General features: G+C 40.0%; 1 protein-coding gene and 1 long non-coding RNA gene across 2 annotated transcripts in view; one reads left to right on the top strand and one right to left on the bottom strand.

Annotated features, from left to right (window-relative positions):
* Positions 1–14,182, bottom strand: part of LOC122477636 — a 58,079-nt gene that overhangs the window by 12,217 nt on the left and 31,680 nt on the right. The gene's annotated exons all lie outside the window — the stretch shown is intronic.
* MED14 (mediator complex subunit 14) overlaps positions 1–14,182 on the top strand; it is a 65,533-nt gene that overhangs the window by 25,157 nt on the left and 26,194 nt on the right. The window contains 4 exon segments of the mRNA XM_043570869.1: positions 3,916–4,075; positions 8,530–8,724; positions 9,145–9,279; positions 12,346–12,422. Coding sequence (XP_043426804.1) covers positions 3,916–4,075; positions 8,530–8,724; positions 9,145–9,279; positions 12,346–12,422 — 567 coding nt within the window.

Below are 14,182 nucleotides of genomic sequence, written 5' to 3'. Positions count from 1 at the left end.
CGGAGGTCAAAACCCAAACTGCCAAATGGAGAAGGGGAGAGGGCTAGAGTGTTCTTTGTGATCTAGCCTACCCCTTCTCCTTTTGCTAGTTTGAGTAGTATAAATATTTGAAGGCTTCACTATAATCAAGTAGTGTTTTCATTAACAAGATGTGATTTTTTTTTTTAATTTTTTTTTTTCAACGTTTATTTATTTTTGGGACAGAGAAAGACAGAGCATGAACGGGGGAGGGGCAGAGAGAGAGGGAGACACAGAATCGGAAACAGGCTCCAGGCTCTGAGCCATCAGCCCAGAGCCTGACGCGGGGCTCGAACTCACGGACCGCAAGATCGTGACCTGGCTGAAGTCGGACGCCCAACCGACTGCGCCACCCAGGCGCCCCAACAAGATGTGATTTTTAATGCCAACCAGATTGGTGATATTATATGAGCCTCCTTTTGAATAGCTGTTTAGTTTAACTGTGTATGAAAAGTGATACTCCTTACTCTGAGTAAGGAATACTCTAATAACAAATTCCAAAATTTTTAGCGCTTTGGCATTTTTTGGTGCATTGTTGTGCATTCTGGCTAAACAAATAAGGTTCAAATACTTAAATGCTCAATAATTCACAGCTTGCATAACTTGAGGTGGTTTATCTGGCAGTTCCAGCGAGAGGAGATATAACCTAAAACCAGAAGGCCAAGTCCCCAAAGCCTTAAACTTATCAAATGTGTCTCTGTACTTAAACACATAATTTATAAGAAAGGTCCCCTGGTTATCACTTGTAATCATGCTTCTCAAATGATCTTTGGTGAATGACCAGCTTATTGCTAATCTGTTAATCTGTCATGGGACATTAATTTTTTGAAATAACTTTATTGAGGTATAATTTACGTACCGTAAAAACTCACCCATTTTAAGTGTATAATTCAATGACTTGTAGTAAATTTACTGAGTTTAACCATAATCACAATCCATTTTTAGAACATTTGGAACATTTTCACCACCTCAAGCAGGTGTTCATTTACAGTTAAACCTCATTCCCAACTTCAGCCCCTGGCAACTATGAATCTACTTTCTGCTTTTATAGATTTTTTTTGTGTGTGTGGACATTTTGTAGAAAGGGAATCATAAAGTATGTGGTCTTTTGTGACTGGCTTCTTTCACTTAGTGTAATGTTTTGAGGTTCATCCATGTTGTAGCAGTTATCGATGCTTAATTCCTTTTTGTGGCTGAATAATATTCTGTTATATGGATATATACCACATTGTTTATCCATTCCTAAATTGATGGGCATGTGGGTTGTTTCACTTTTTGCCTGTTATGAGTAATGCTGCTGTGAATAGTCATGTCTAAGTCTATATGTGAACTTAACATTTTTATTCCACTAAGAGTAGAATTGCTGGGTCATACAGTAAATTTATGTTTAGCTTATTAAAGAAACTGCCAAACTAGTTTCCAGAGTAGCTATGCCATTTTAAAATCACATCAGCAATATTTGAGGGTTTCCATTTCCCTGAGTCCTTGCCGAAGCTTGTTACCGTTTTTGACTATAGCCATCCTGGCAAGTGTGATGAGGTATTGCATTGTGGTTTTAGTTTACAGTTTTCTAATGACAAATGATTCTGAGCATCTGTTCATGTGATCACCTTTCTTGTCATATGCAATGAAAACAAATTGTAGAAAAAGGAAATGAAAAAACATGTATAAAATATAAGCCCCAGGGCGCCTGGGTGGCTCAGTCGGTTGAGCATCTGACTCTTGATTTTGGCTCAGGTCATGATCTCAACGGTTTGTGGGATCAAGCCTGCACTGACACCACGGAGCCTGCTTGGGATTCCCTTTCTCCCTCTCTTTCTGCCCCTCCCCTGCTTGCTCTCTCTGTCTCTCTCTCAAAATAAACAAACTTAAAAAATAAATAAAAGCCCCAATTTTTTTATTGTAAGGATCAACAGACAGAATTGCATCTCAACAAATACAATCAGAACAAACAGTATAAAAATGAAAAAAATCTCTACACGTTTTTCATTGGAAGTGTACACAGGCAGTTAATGTGGAACATTCACTCTTACGCTCAGATTTTTTTGTCCCATGAAATCGTAATAAGACAAAAGGTTGAGTAAAATGGCCATTCCGTGTGTGCTTTGAAAAGAGTATGTTGTGTTTACAATTCGTATGAATACATGTTTATATATATTTAGAATTTACAGTGTGTTTAGAATTTTTAAGGTGACAGATGAGCTTGTTTCTTGCTTGTTGTAACTTATTCTAAGTTGGATTGATGATGATGCTCATCACAGGAGATAATGTGTATCTTTTTCTGTTTTTCTTTTAAAAACATACATAATAGGGATACCAGTCTCACAGTCTCACTTGTTGATGGAACTGGAAGTAGAGATTTGAAAGCAGTTTTAGCAAGTTCAGAATATTCATTTTTAACTTCTACCTTAAAATGAAGCAAGTATGGTTGTATTTTCAAAATTTTTCTTCATTTCTTCATTTGTGGCCAGTTCTAGCAATTGATTCTGTGATGTTGCAGTTAAATTTGTTTTTTCAGTGGGGAAAAAAACAGGTTTCTAGACCTTCTACATTTTTGGGTAATAGTTGACAAACTAGCCTTCGAACGTGTTATGTTAGGTTTTACTGCATGTGACTAGCACAGGGTCGGTGCCACACGCAGCTCACCACACCAGTGCAGCAGCACCCGGACGGGTCTGTACCCTGTTCAACAAGGTGAGCCTACTGAGCTGGGATGTTGTGATAATTGTTACATTGCTGTGAAAAGTTTCTAAATTCGTATTCTTATTTTCTGTAGTTACTTCATTGTGAATCAGTGAAAGTTTGTGAACCAGTCATTTTATCTCTTTTTCACGTATCTTATACACACACACACACACACACACACACACACAGTGTCTAGCCTCAAGGACAGCTAATGAAATAAGTGAGAGAAATATTATAAAAAGCTTCAAACTGAAATCTGGTGGCTGAACTGAGAGAGAGGAGGGAAAGAAGGTAATTAATACCTTCCTGGCACCCACTCTATATACCCATCACTTTACACATACACAGTATAACAACTAGGACTGTGTATCTCCAGTGATACTAAAAAAAGTAGGCACCTTTGAGGCACCTGGGTGGCTCAGTCAGTTCAGGTCATGTCATCATGGTTCGTGGGTTCAAGTCCCACCTTGAGCTCTGTGCTGACAGCTCAGAGCCTTGATCTTGCTTCAGATTTTGTGTCTCTGTCTCTGTCTGCCGGTACCCAGCTTGCACACGTGCGCACACTCTCTCAAAAATAAACATTGAAAAAATTTTTTTAAGAAAAATTAGGCACCTTTATACCTATTTATTGTTTTCTCTTTGTTTTATAAACACTAAAGGCATTTTATGAAAGATGTTGAGGTTAGTTATTGCTGTCTTAATAAACCCTAGGAAATCTGTCCTCCTCTGTAATAAACTTCTACAGTGTCCCAGCCTTAATACTAGTTAATTCTTCCTTATAACTAATCAAAATCATTCACATTGCAGTTTCAATTCCTTAAACTAGAGCTAGAACTAACAGGGGCGCTTGAGTGACTCAGTCAGTTGAGCATCCGATTCTTGATTTTGGTTCTGGTCATGCTCCCAGAGTCGTGGGATCAAGCCCTGCATCGGGCTCTGTGGTGAGTGTGAAGCCTACCTGAGATTCTCTTTCTCTCCCTCTGCCCCTGTCCCCCACTGTCACTCTGTCTCTAAAAACAAAGAAAAAGAACTAGAACTAACAGACCAATGTAAAACTGGAGAAATGATTCATCGGTATGGTTATGTGTCTTTTTACTAGCAGTTAAGTTTCAGATTGTTATTTTTTAGTGGTCTTCAGTAATCAATTTACAAATCAGTTGCACACAGAAGAACCTATGATTTTGTGACGTAAATTATTTTCTTTCAATTAAGGTTTTGGCTTGGACAACAGCGTTGCAAACAATCTATAAAACATTTGCCTACATTAACCAGTGAAACATTGCAGCTGTCCAATTACTCAACCCATCCTATTGGAAACCTTTCTAAGAATAAGCTGTTCATTAAACTTACCCGTCTTCCACAGTACTACATTGTAAGTATGAAAAGGGGTGATTTGGGTGATCGAATTCAGTTCATTCTCTTAGTATCTCAAATGATTTATTGCTTAACTTAATTTACAAATATATTTTATTGGATATTTAAGTTTAGTGATTTTCAACCTAGGAAGTAGGGATAAGGGGAGAGAGGAAAATCATGTGTGTAAGAAATGGTACGATGATCAGGCAGGGTTGGGAAATATAGGTGTGCCTCTATCCCTCACTCTTGGATCTTTCCTATAGTGAGGCCTAGTTTCTGCTTTGGATGAAGCATCTCTATATAAGAAGAATTTTGAAAGCAACTACTGTGAATGTTTGGAGATCTTTTGGTATCAGAGAAACTTGATTGGTTTTAATCAAATGTTAACTTGCATAATGCAGCTTTTTAAAATATGGGCTGGCTGAAGTGAAGTAGCTTTATATTCTCATCCTTTTGATGTATGTACCTTTCAGGGCATGGTAAGATCCTTTCTCGTTCTTTTTTCACTCTTTCTGTGTGTCTTCTAGTTTCTTTGAGATCTTTGAATTGGTTAAAATTTGCAAGAATTTGAAATATGAACTCACCCTAAATATATTTCCCTGCTTATAGAAATTTCTGTTTATATCAAGTAGATATTTTTGGCAAAGAATATAAGATGTTTGAAAAACTTAATTCAAGATTGTTGGTTTAAGGCAATAGGATTGAATTTTATTTTATTTTTTTGATGGTTATATTTGAGAGAGAAAGACAGAGTGAGTGGGGGAGGAGCAGACAGAGAGGGAGGAAGAGGAAGAGAGAGATGGAGACACAGAATCCAAAGCAGGCTCCAGGCTCTGAGCTGCCAGCACAGAGCCTGACGTAGGGCTTGAGTCCACGAGCCAGGAGACCATGACCTGAGCCAAAGTCAGACACTTAACCGACTGAGCCACCCTGGCGCCCGTAGGAGTGAGTTTTTTAAGGTCTTGAGCTGTACTTTTAAAAGATATTATCTTAAGGCGCATCTGGGGTGGCTCAGTTGGTTGAGCCTCCGACTTCAGCTCAGGTCATGATCTCATGGTTTGTGAGTTTGAGCCCTGCGTCAGGCTCTGTGCTCAGAGCCTGGAGCCTGCTTCAGATTCTGTGTCTCCATCTCTCTCTTCCTCTCCCCTGCTCTTTCTCTGCTCCTCCCCTGCTTGTGCTCTGTCTCTCTCAAAAATAAATAAACATAAAAAAAATTAAACAAATAAGTAAAATTAAAAAAAAGATAGTATCTTTAAAAAAAAGTGCCATGTGTACCCTGACATATCTTAAGTTAGTGTTATTTATGTAGAGCAGAGCAGTAAGTCTGTCAGTGATGTGAATTTCACTTTTTTCTGAATTTAAAACCCCAGCTGTAGAACTAGATTTGATACATGACAAAGGATTGTTGTTTCCGCTCTTGGTGAGCTGCCTAGTCTACATATAAAATGATATTCAGAATATATGCATAATAATCAAACCCATGAACACACAAAGATCCTTATACACAGCCACGGACAAAATGGTTTTAGTATTTCTGATCTTATTTAGTATCACCAGAAGCCAAATGTTAGTTTCAGTGACTAACAACTTATTGAAAAGCAGTAAGTTGTTTCACATGGTTTAGACCAAAACTGAATGTACATTCTCTTCATCCTTCTTATTTCTCACGTAGGGGTGATACATTCATAGAAATGGAAATGACCACGGACATTAAGAAGTACAGAGGAAAGTCTTGCTACCTTTAAATATTTTTTTTAATGTTTATTTTTGAGAGAGAGAGAGAGGGACAGAATGTGAGCGGGGGGCGGGGGGGGGCAGAGAGAGAGGGAGATACAGAATCTGAAGCAGGCTCCAGGCTCTGAGCTGTCAGCACAGAGCCCCATGCGGGGCTCGAACTCATGAACCGTGAGATCATGACCTGAGCCGAAGTCAGATGCTTAACTGACTGAGCCACCCAGGCGCCCCAAGCCTTGCTACCTTTAAATGTCTTTCTGCCATTTTACTTTTGTCAGCTTTATTAAGATGTAATTTACATACAGGAAAAATTTAGACTTTTTGTGTTTGAGTTGGAATAAATGCATACACTGTTGTAATCCCCATCTCAGCAGAACACAGATCCATTACCCCCAAAATGCCCTAGTGCTGCATCTCTATAATTAAACCCTCCTCCCACTTTCAGCTGGTGACCACTGACCTGCTTTCTGTCTTTTTTTTAAATTTTTTAAAATATTTTTGAGACAGAGAGCATGAACAGTGAAGGGTCAGAGAAAGAGGGAGACACAGCATCTGAAACAGGCTCCAGGCTCCGAGCTGTCAGCACAGAGCCCGACGCGGGGCTCAAACCCACAGACTGCAAGATCATGACCTGAGCCGAAGTTGGACGCTTAACCGACTGAGCCACCCAGGCTCCCCCTGTTTTCTGTCTTTCTGGGTTTGCCCATCAATCTAGTTTCTTTCACTCAGCATAATGCCTTTGATTTCCACCCATACTGTGGTGGTGTTATAGTTCATTCCTTTAATTGGGGTGCCTGGGTGGCTCAATTGGTTAAGCGTCCAACTCTTGGTTTCAGCTCAGGTCATCATCTCGCAGTTCATGACTTTGAACCCTGTGTCGGGCTCTGCACTGACAGCATGGAGCCTGCTTGGGATTCTCTCTCTCCTCCTTCTGTCTGTCTCTCTCTCAAAATAAGTAAACTTTAAAAAATAAAAACAAATATTCCTTTAATTGGAGTAGTATTCCATGGTATGGATGGTTTGTTTAATTGGGGCAATTATAAAGCTGCTATATAGGTTTGTACATAGGTTTCTTTGTGATCTTAAGTTTTCACTTCTTTTGGATAAATTAACTAGTGGGATTGGTGGATAAGTTATATGATCAGTGTATGTTCAGCTTTATAAAAAACTGCCAAACTATTTTGCAAATTGGCCGGGCCATTTTGCATATCTGTTGGCAATACAAGAGAGTTCTAGATGCTCTGCATTCTTGCCAGCCCTTGGCTAAAAAAAATTTTAGCCATTCTGATAGATGTGTAGTGGTATTTTATTGTCATCTTAATTTATGTTGTCCTAATGACTGATGATATCAAATATCTTTTCATGTGTTTTATTTGCCATCCCTTTATCTTCTTTGGTGAAGCATCCATTTTACTTTTAATTCTTCTATTTCCTCAGGTTCATCAGTGTGATATTAGGTGTTAGCCTAAGAATTTCCTGAAGAGAGTGTGTGGGGAGGCAGGGGGAGAGGCAGAGAAGGGAGGTGAGAAGAGAGACAGGCAAGTATGTGTTGGTCGGAGCAATGGTCCAATGGCATTTCTTTCTCTCCCTAAAGTATTTAGGGGACTTTTCTTAAATTTTAGGTAGACATTGAAAATAGTAAGCTGGTATAGTGGTTAAGAGCAAGGTCTCTGGAGCCAAACTGGCACCAGAGCATGAGTGCATCACTTCTCAGCTCTGAGACCTTGGGCAAGTAACCAAACTATTTTGCACCGCAGTTTTTCCATCAGAAAAATGAAGATAATAATCCCTTCTCTACAGAGTTATTAGGAAGATTGAATGTGTTAACATTTGTCCAATATCAGGACAGTACCTGGCATGTAGTAAGCTCTATATCAGTGTTGACTTTTTTTTTTTTTAATGTTTGTTTATTTTTGAGAGAGAGAGACACAGTGTGAGCAGGAGAGGTGCAGAGAGAGGGGGAGTCACAGAATCTGAAGCAGGCTCCAGGCTCTGAGCTGTCAACACAGAGCCCCATGCAGGGCTCAGACTCACAGACCATGAGATCATTACCTGAGCCAAAGTCATACGCTTAACCCACTGAGCCACCCAGGCGCCCCTCCATGTTGACTATTGGTGGTGGTGGTGTTCTTTATCCTCACCGTGACCTATTTTTTAGTTGAAAATCAAGGTTTATTTTTATATGCTTCCAGTTGTAAGAGTTAGTTGTCATTTTTCTCTGCTATAACAGTGGAATTCTTAAGATGTTTTGATGGTTAAGGGCAACAGGGCAATTTAAAATAGATACCATGCTAGGGCCACCTGGATTGCTTAGTTTGTGAAGCGCCCAGCTATGCACTTTGGCTCAGGTCATGAACTCACGGTTCTTGGGATCCAGCCCCACATGCTGTAGGCACAGAGCCTGCTTGGGATTCTCTCTCTCCCTCTCTCTCTGCCCCTCCCCCGCTCTTGTTCTCTCTCAAGCTTTAAAAAATCAATCAATAGATCCCATCCTAGAAAATCTAGCATACCTGCTAGACTTAAGCATACAGTGTTTCTGCTCTATTTTTTTAGAAAACAAAGTATATATATTTAACAGGAATCCCTTTTTTGTTGAGTATCCTGATTGATTTGTCCTTGTTTAAAGAAGAAAAATCATCTATGTTAGATTCACAGTTCTGAGCCCTACTTGCTGTAAGGTGGCAAATCTACCACACTTAATTCTCTGAGTCTCATTTCTGATTTGGGCCTTTTTAGGTTGTGGAGATGTTGGAGGTCCCCAATAAGCCCACACAGCTGTCATACAAGTACTACTTCATGTCTGTGAACGCTGCGGAGCGTGAGGACGCCCCTGTGATGGCGCTCTTGCTGCAGCAGTTCAAGGAAAACGTCCAGGAGCTGGTTTTTCGCACAAAATCTGGGAAACCACCTAAGACCGGCACCAAGCGCAAGGTATGATCACATACAGAAATGAGCACAGAATTTGTGTGTTTTAACTTCGTTGCATTCTTCAACCATTTTTAATATGGGAGATAACTAGATAGGGTTTCAAAAATAAGAATTAGATACGGTTTTTAAGAGATTGGGTGGCAATAAGGCTTAAATAACAATTGTCTATGTTTTCTTGAAAATGCCTGTCTTTTAATTAATAATTAATTATACACCATTTCCACCAGAAAGTTTGCTAAATACACAGTAGTTACTTAAATTTCCAGTATTTACATCAAAATATTTGCTCAGTAAATATTTGTTGAATGGATAACATTTGTTGATTAATCTTGAGCTATAGTCATTTTAACTCTCTTAACTAATTGCATCACCTGTATTTTTTTTTTTTTTTTTGCCTACTTGTGTTCTTCACTTAAATTCTAGCTGTCTGATGATCTGTGTCCAGTAGAACCTAAGAAAAGCAAACGATCAGGAGAAATGTGTGCCTTCAATAAAGTTCTAGCTCACTTTGTTGCTATGTGTGATACAAATATGCCATTCGTAGGACTTCGGTTGGAGGTAATTTTTTGGAACAATTTTGAGTATATGAAAGACTAATTTCTAAAATGCCTTGCTTACAGCTATGTGGATTCCATTAAGAAAACCAGAATAGCTGTGATCTTGTTCATTTGGGGAGGGATGGGGTTGAAATCATAGCATCTCATGGTGTACCTGTAAAACACACATTATTTCGTCTTTCTGATTCCAAATTGTGGGCATTCTGTTCTTTATGGAAACGGAAAGTAAATTCTTTCCAAGTTAAAAAAAAAAAAAAAGACATCTTTTGAAAATTAACATCTTAACTTGTATACCTCTTAGTAGGAGCATTATCTCTTTGTGGTAGTTAGTTGATGATGGGGTGCTTATTTTTGAGTTGGTGAAGCCATACATACTGCTTACACACTAATAAACCTGGGTTCCTTTCGAAAAGCAGACCAGAAAGACTATTAAACCCAATTTTTACTCTGTCACATGGAGTAAGGAATAGACCTACATATAATTAGTGTCTTTCAAGAATATGCAGTTGTGATATCCAGCATGATCCCCAAACATGAGAGGAAAGGGAGGTAACAGAACCTGCATTTTTACATTTCCAAGAAAGGCTTTGGCCAAGGATTGGCATCCCTTTAAAGGGATACACCACGACGTTAATGATTTCGCTCTGTTTTAAAGTTTTACTTTTTGTAAGACTCCTTCCCTCTGTAAATTACTATGAATGAAGTGGAGACTTCTACCACAATTAAAACTAAAAAATTTTTTAAAAGAAAAAAAACATGTTTATGAGTGAAACAACTGAGGATATAAAAAGTAGAAGAAGAAGAAGGGACCTGACAATATGGAAGTGAATTATTTCAGTTAAACTGACGATGGTAATCTTGGGAAGACTTGTTGAACACTTTCATGCTTTAGAGCAGGAATTGCCAAACTTTTTCTTCTTTCTTTAAAAATTTTATTTAAATCCGGCTTAGTTAACATATAGTGTAATAATGATTTCAGGAGTAGAGTATAGTGATTCATCTCTTACATATGCCACCCAGTGCTCATCCCAACAAGTGGCCTCCTTAGTACCCATCACCCATTTAGCCCATCCCCTCACTCACCTCCCCTCCATCAGTCCTCAGTTCTCTATATTTAAGAATCTCTTATGGTTTGCCTCCTCTCTCTTTTTATCTTATTTTTCCTTCTCTTCCCCTATGTTCATCTGTTGTGTTTCTTAAATTCCACATGTGAGTGAAATGATATTTATCTTTCTCTAATTTCGCTCAGCATAATACACTCTAGTTCTGTCCACGTTGTTGCAAATTCACCAAACTTTTTGTATGAAGGGCCAGATAGTAAGTATTTTAGGTGTTAGGGGGTCCCATGGTCTCTTATAGCCACTCAGATCTGCTGTTGTAGTGTGACTCAGCCATAGTTGATGTATGTGGCTATGTTTCAGTAAAACTTTATTTACAAAAACAGGCAGTGGGCTAGATTTGACCCATGAGCTGTTGTATGCTGACCCCTGCTTTATCGAGCTTTAGGATCTGAAGGCAGAGGGTAAGGTGTAAAACTATAAAGAGCAGGAATAGCCCAGAGAAATCGAGGCCCAGAAACAGTTACCTAAAATAGATGCTCGTGTCCTTGATGCCCTAGCTCCTAGAACTGTGAGCTTGATAAATGTCTTGTCTGGGTACTAGCCATAGCTCCTAAACTGTACAGACAGGGTCCATGCTTCCCATCTACTTGACTGTGTTCTTGGACTTCTTTATTGTGCTGTGCCCTGTGGATTGATTACACGAATGTCATCCACGTACTACCTTTATCATGGGAAGGGAGGCTACGTGGTACCCAGGGGCAATGTGTTGTCTGTCTCCCTGCTTGCTCTCCTCCCTCCCCACCTACAGGCTCATAATTGCAAGAAATTGTGCCTTTGTAATACCCGCAAAGACTAACACCTATAGACATATGTCCTCTCTGTCCCCCTTCTCTGTGTGCCTATACCTGTTGCACATATAGGACATGTAAGAACTTTCTGTAGTACTTTGTCAAACTCAGTCAAACTCTTAAACAGTCTACTTTTTCTTTTCTCAATAAAAAAACATGTTGAAGACAAAAGACAAGCACATTTTCTGCTTAATTTATACTGAGATGTGAATAAATCTCATCTTACAAGGGATGTTTATATCACTGATCCATAGGATAGAGACCATGTTTTTGAGTCTTCCCACACGTTGCTTCCATTTGAACCTGAACTCCTGTGGCCTATTTGGTCAGCAGCTATTTTTCTTAAACATGTGCCCTGTCCAGGCCCAAAGCAGGGCTCAGTCAAATACTTAGAGCTGTTTTAAATCCTTTCTGGAAAAAGGTGGGTATAAATAAATAGCCTGCCATAGAAGACCCAGGAATATGAGCCAAAGGCAGTCTTCTCTTTGGTAGATCAGATGACTTTTTGGCATACCTACATAACCTGCAGTTCCACTCACGGGGCCTCAGGCACTGTCCCTGCATTGGTCTTTTCAACTCACTTTCCAAATCTTCCAGTTGAGAAAGATATCTCATTGGATAACTGCATAAATTGGAAATCTTTTTTTTCTTGGGTTTCACCCAGGAAATGGTTTAATTGTTAAAAATGTATTCCAGGTAAGTTACAAACTACAAACTATTGTTTGTGATTAAAAGTGAGATGTGACTAGGCCTTAGACCTAGTGTTTTGAACACTATGTTTTGACCAAACATAACTGAATTACACAAGAAAACCAGTCTTATTTTGCAGTTGCCTCATTTGGAACCATCAGGATTGATTCTGGATTACTTTTGGCTCGCTGCCAAAGTAGATCAGTCTCCAGAATTCTGAAGATTTGCCACCTGGAGGTGTTTTTTTTTTTTTTAACTAGAAGCACTGGGTCACCTTTGAGTCTCACTGGACCTGACATAGTTGCCCAGGAAATCAAATGATGGAGGACAGTGTGCATGCCTAATACGTTGTAACTTTGGAACAGAGTAGTTCTAGAAGAGGTGCCATGAGAGTGGACAGTAGTACTTAGAAAAGGAAGTTTCCTCTGTAAAATTGCTGATCTGATCTAACTACTTCTGTCTTACCAGTTGTCCAATCTGGAGATTCCCCATCAGGGAGTGCAGATGGAAGGTGATGGCTTCAGCCACGCAATACGCTTACTAAAGTAAGTCTCCGTCCTGTGTCTCACTCAGGGCCACGCATTAGAAGTCACATCTGCTAGAGCCGCTCCTCTCCTACTGTGAGACTGCATAAAGCAGAGTTCCCAACTTGTGCACATCACTGATTTCTGCACGGAATTACTGAGGTCTGGGGGAGGATTCTCTTTTCACCTGCTGAGTGGAGGTCCAGCACCACTTGGTATTTGAGGATGTCTTTCCTCTGCATTTCTTTTCATTCGTTTAATGGATGTTTCCTGAGTGCAACGGTGTATCAGGTTTGAATTCTGATAGGGCCCTTCAGGATGCCGTGGGTGGGAGGATCTGAGTTGGTTTGGAAGCCAGAAAGGGTAGCCCTGAGGGAGTACCTGTCTACTGGAACTGAAAGTGAGGTGAGAATTAGGTAGAGGAGAGGGAGCTGAGGGGGGAGTGGGCAGTCCTAACTAGAAGGGATAATTGCTGATGTGGAATCTTGGAGGCAAGAGAAAGAAAGCTCTATGTCCCGGAACTGAAAGGAGGTCAGAGTGTCAGGAGTTGAGAGAGATGAAGCTGGAGCCAGAAGGGGGAAAGGGATCAGATCCTGAAGGACTTTGGAAGTGTCCTTAAGGGATGTAGACTTTATCCTAATAGCGATTTTAAGCAGCAGCTGACATCATTAGATAGGTGTTTTTGAAAGCTTATCCTGAAAGCCATATAGAGAATAAATTGCAGGGGAATAAGACTAAGTAGTGAAACCAGTCGCTGAAGTGGTTCACGCCAGAGTTGTTAGTAGCTTAGACCTCGTAAGGTTCCACAAGGACTCAGGGAATGGAATATTCAAGGGTTGGTGATGAGATTGATGTTGAAGGTAAGAAAGAGAAGATGGCACAGAGGCCTGTTCGTTTCATCTTAGGCACGTGATGGATGATTGTGGTGTTTCCTGAGATAAGGGATACCTAAGATGTGAGTTTGAAGGGGCTTTGCTAGGTTTGAGGTGCCAACACATGCCTTTGGCCGGGCAGGGCTGTGTATCAAGCTCAGGTGACAGGCCTGGGCAGGAGAAGTAGATGAGTCATCACGAAGCTGATAGTAATTGAGCTGGGATATTAAAATAGATTGCCAGGAAAGAGTATACGAGGGAGTTGGGCAGAGGGCTTGGTTCTAAATGGATCGAGGACAGCAGGCCAAAGGATGCTTAGAAGGAAAGCTAAGATGGTGCATGTGCTACATAAGGTGACCAGGATGGACTTGCAAAGCTAGCGTGCCATTTAAGAGATCAACCTTTTTGGTGCAGTAAAGAGTTTTTTTCAGGGTGTATGTGTGTAGGTGGGGGGGTGTTGCATTGTTTCTTAGGTGTTGCTTAATAATACAAATCACAGAAGCAGTTTTTACTTCTCGAATTTCTCTGTCTGACAAAATATGGCAGCTCTGTGATTTGAGCCAGTGGGTCTTTAATTTTTATTTACTTGGGAATCAGTTGGTTTCTGTGGAAGATGGGAAGGGCTAGCAAATAGCACGTTCTCCACCCTTGCGTCATGGTGCTCACTTGAGTTGGAGTTGAAAGAATAGCTTTCCCTTCCTGGCTGTGTAAACACCCTTTCTACAAAAAGTTCTCAGGGTCTCGAGAGAGCTGGCCTTGTAATGAAAATCAGTAGAGAAATGTGATACTTTTAATGGCTTTTGGTCTTGAATTACTTCTGCCTAAAGTATAGGGGATTGGTTTTTTTTTGTTTTTGTTTTTATTTAATCTTTTCACTCTTCTTGGTAACTGGAGATAAATAAATAATGT

The sequence above is a fragment of the Prionailurus bengalensis genome, chromosome X (assembly GCF_016509475.1).
Source record: "Prionailurus bengalensis isolate Pbe53 chromosome X, Fcat_Pben_1.1_paternal_pri, whole genome shotgun sequence".
Lineage (NCBI taxonomy): Eukaryota > Metazoa > Chordata > Mammalia > Carnivora > Felidae > Prionailurus > Prionailurus bengalensis.
The sequence above is the reverse complement of the archived record's forward strand: the minus strand, read 5'-3'. Positions and strand labels throughout refer to the sequence as shown.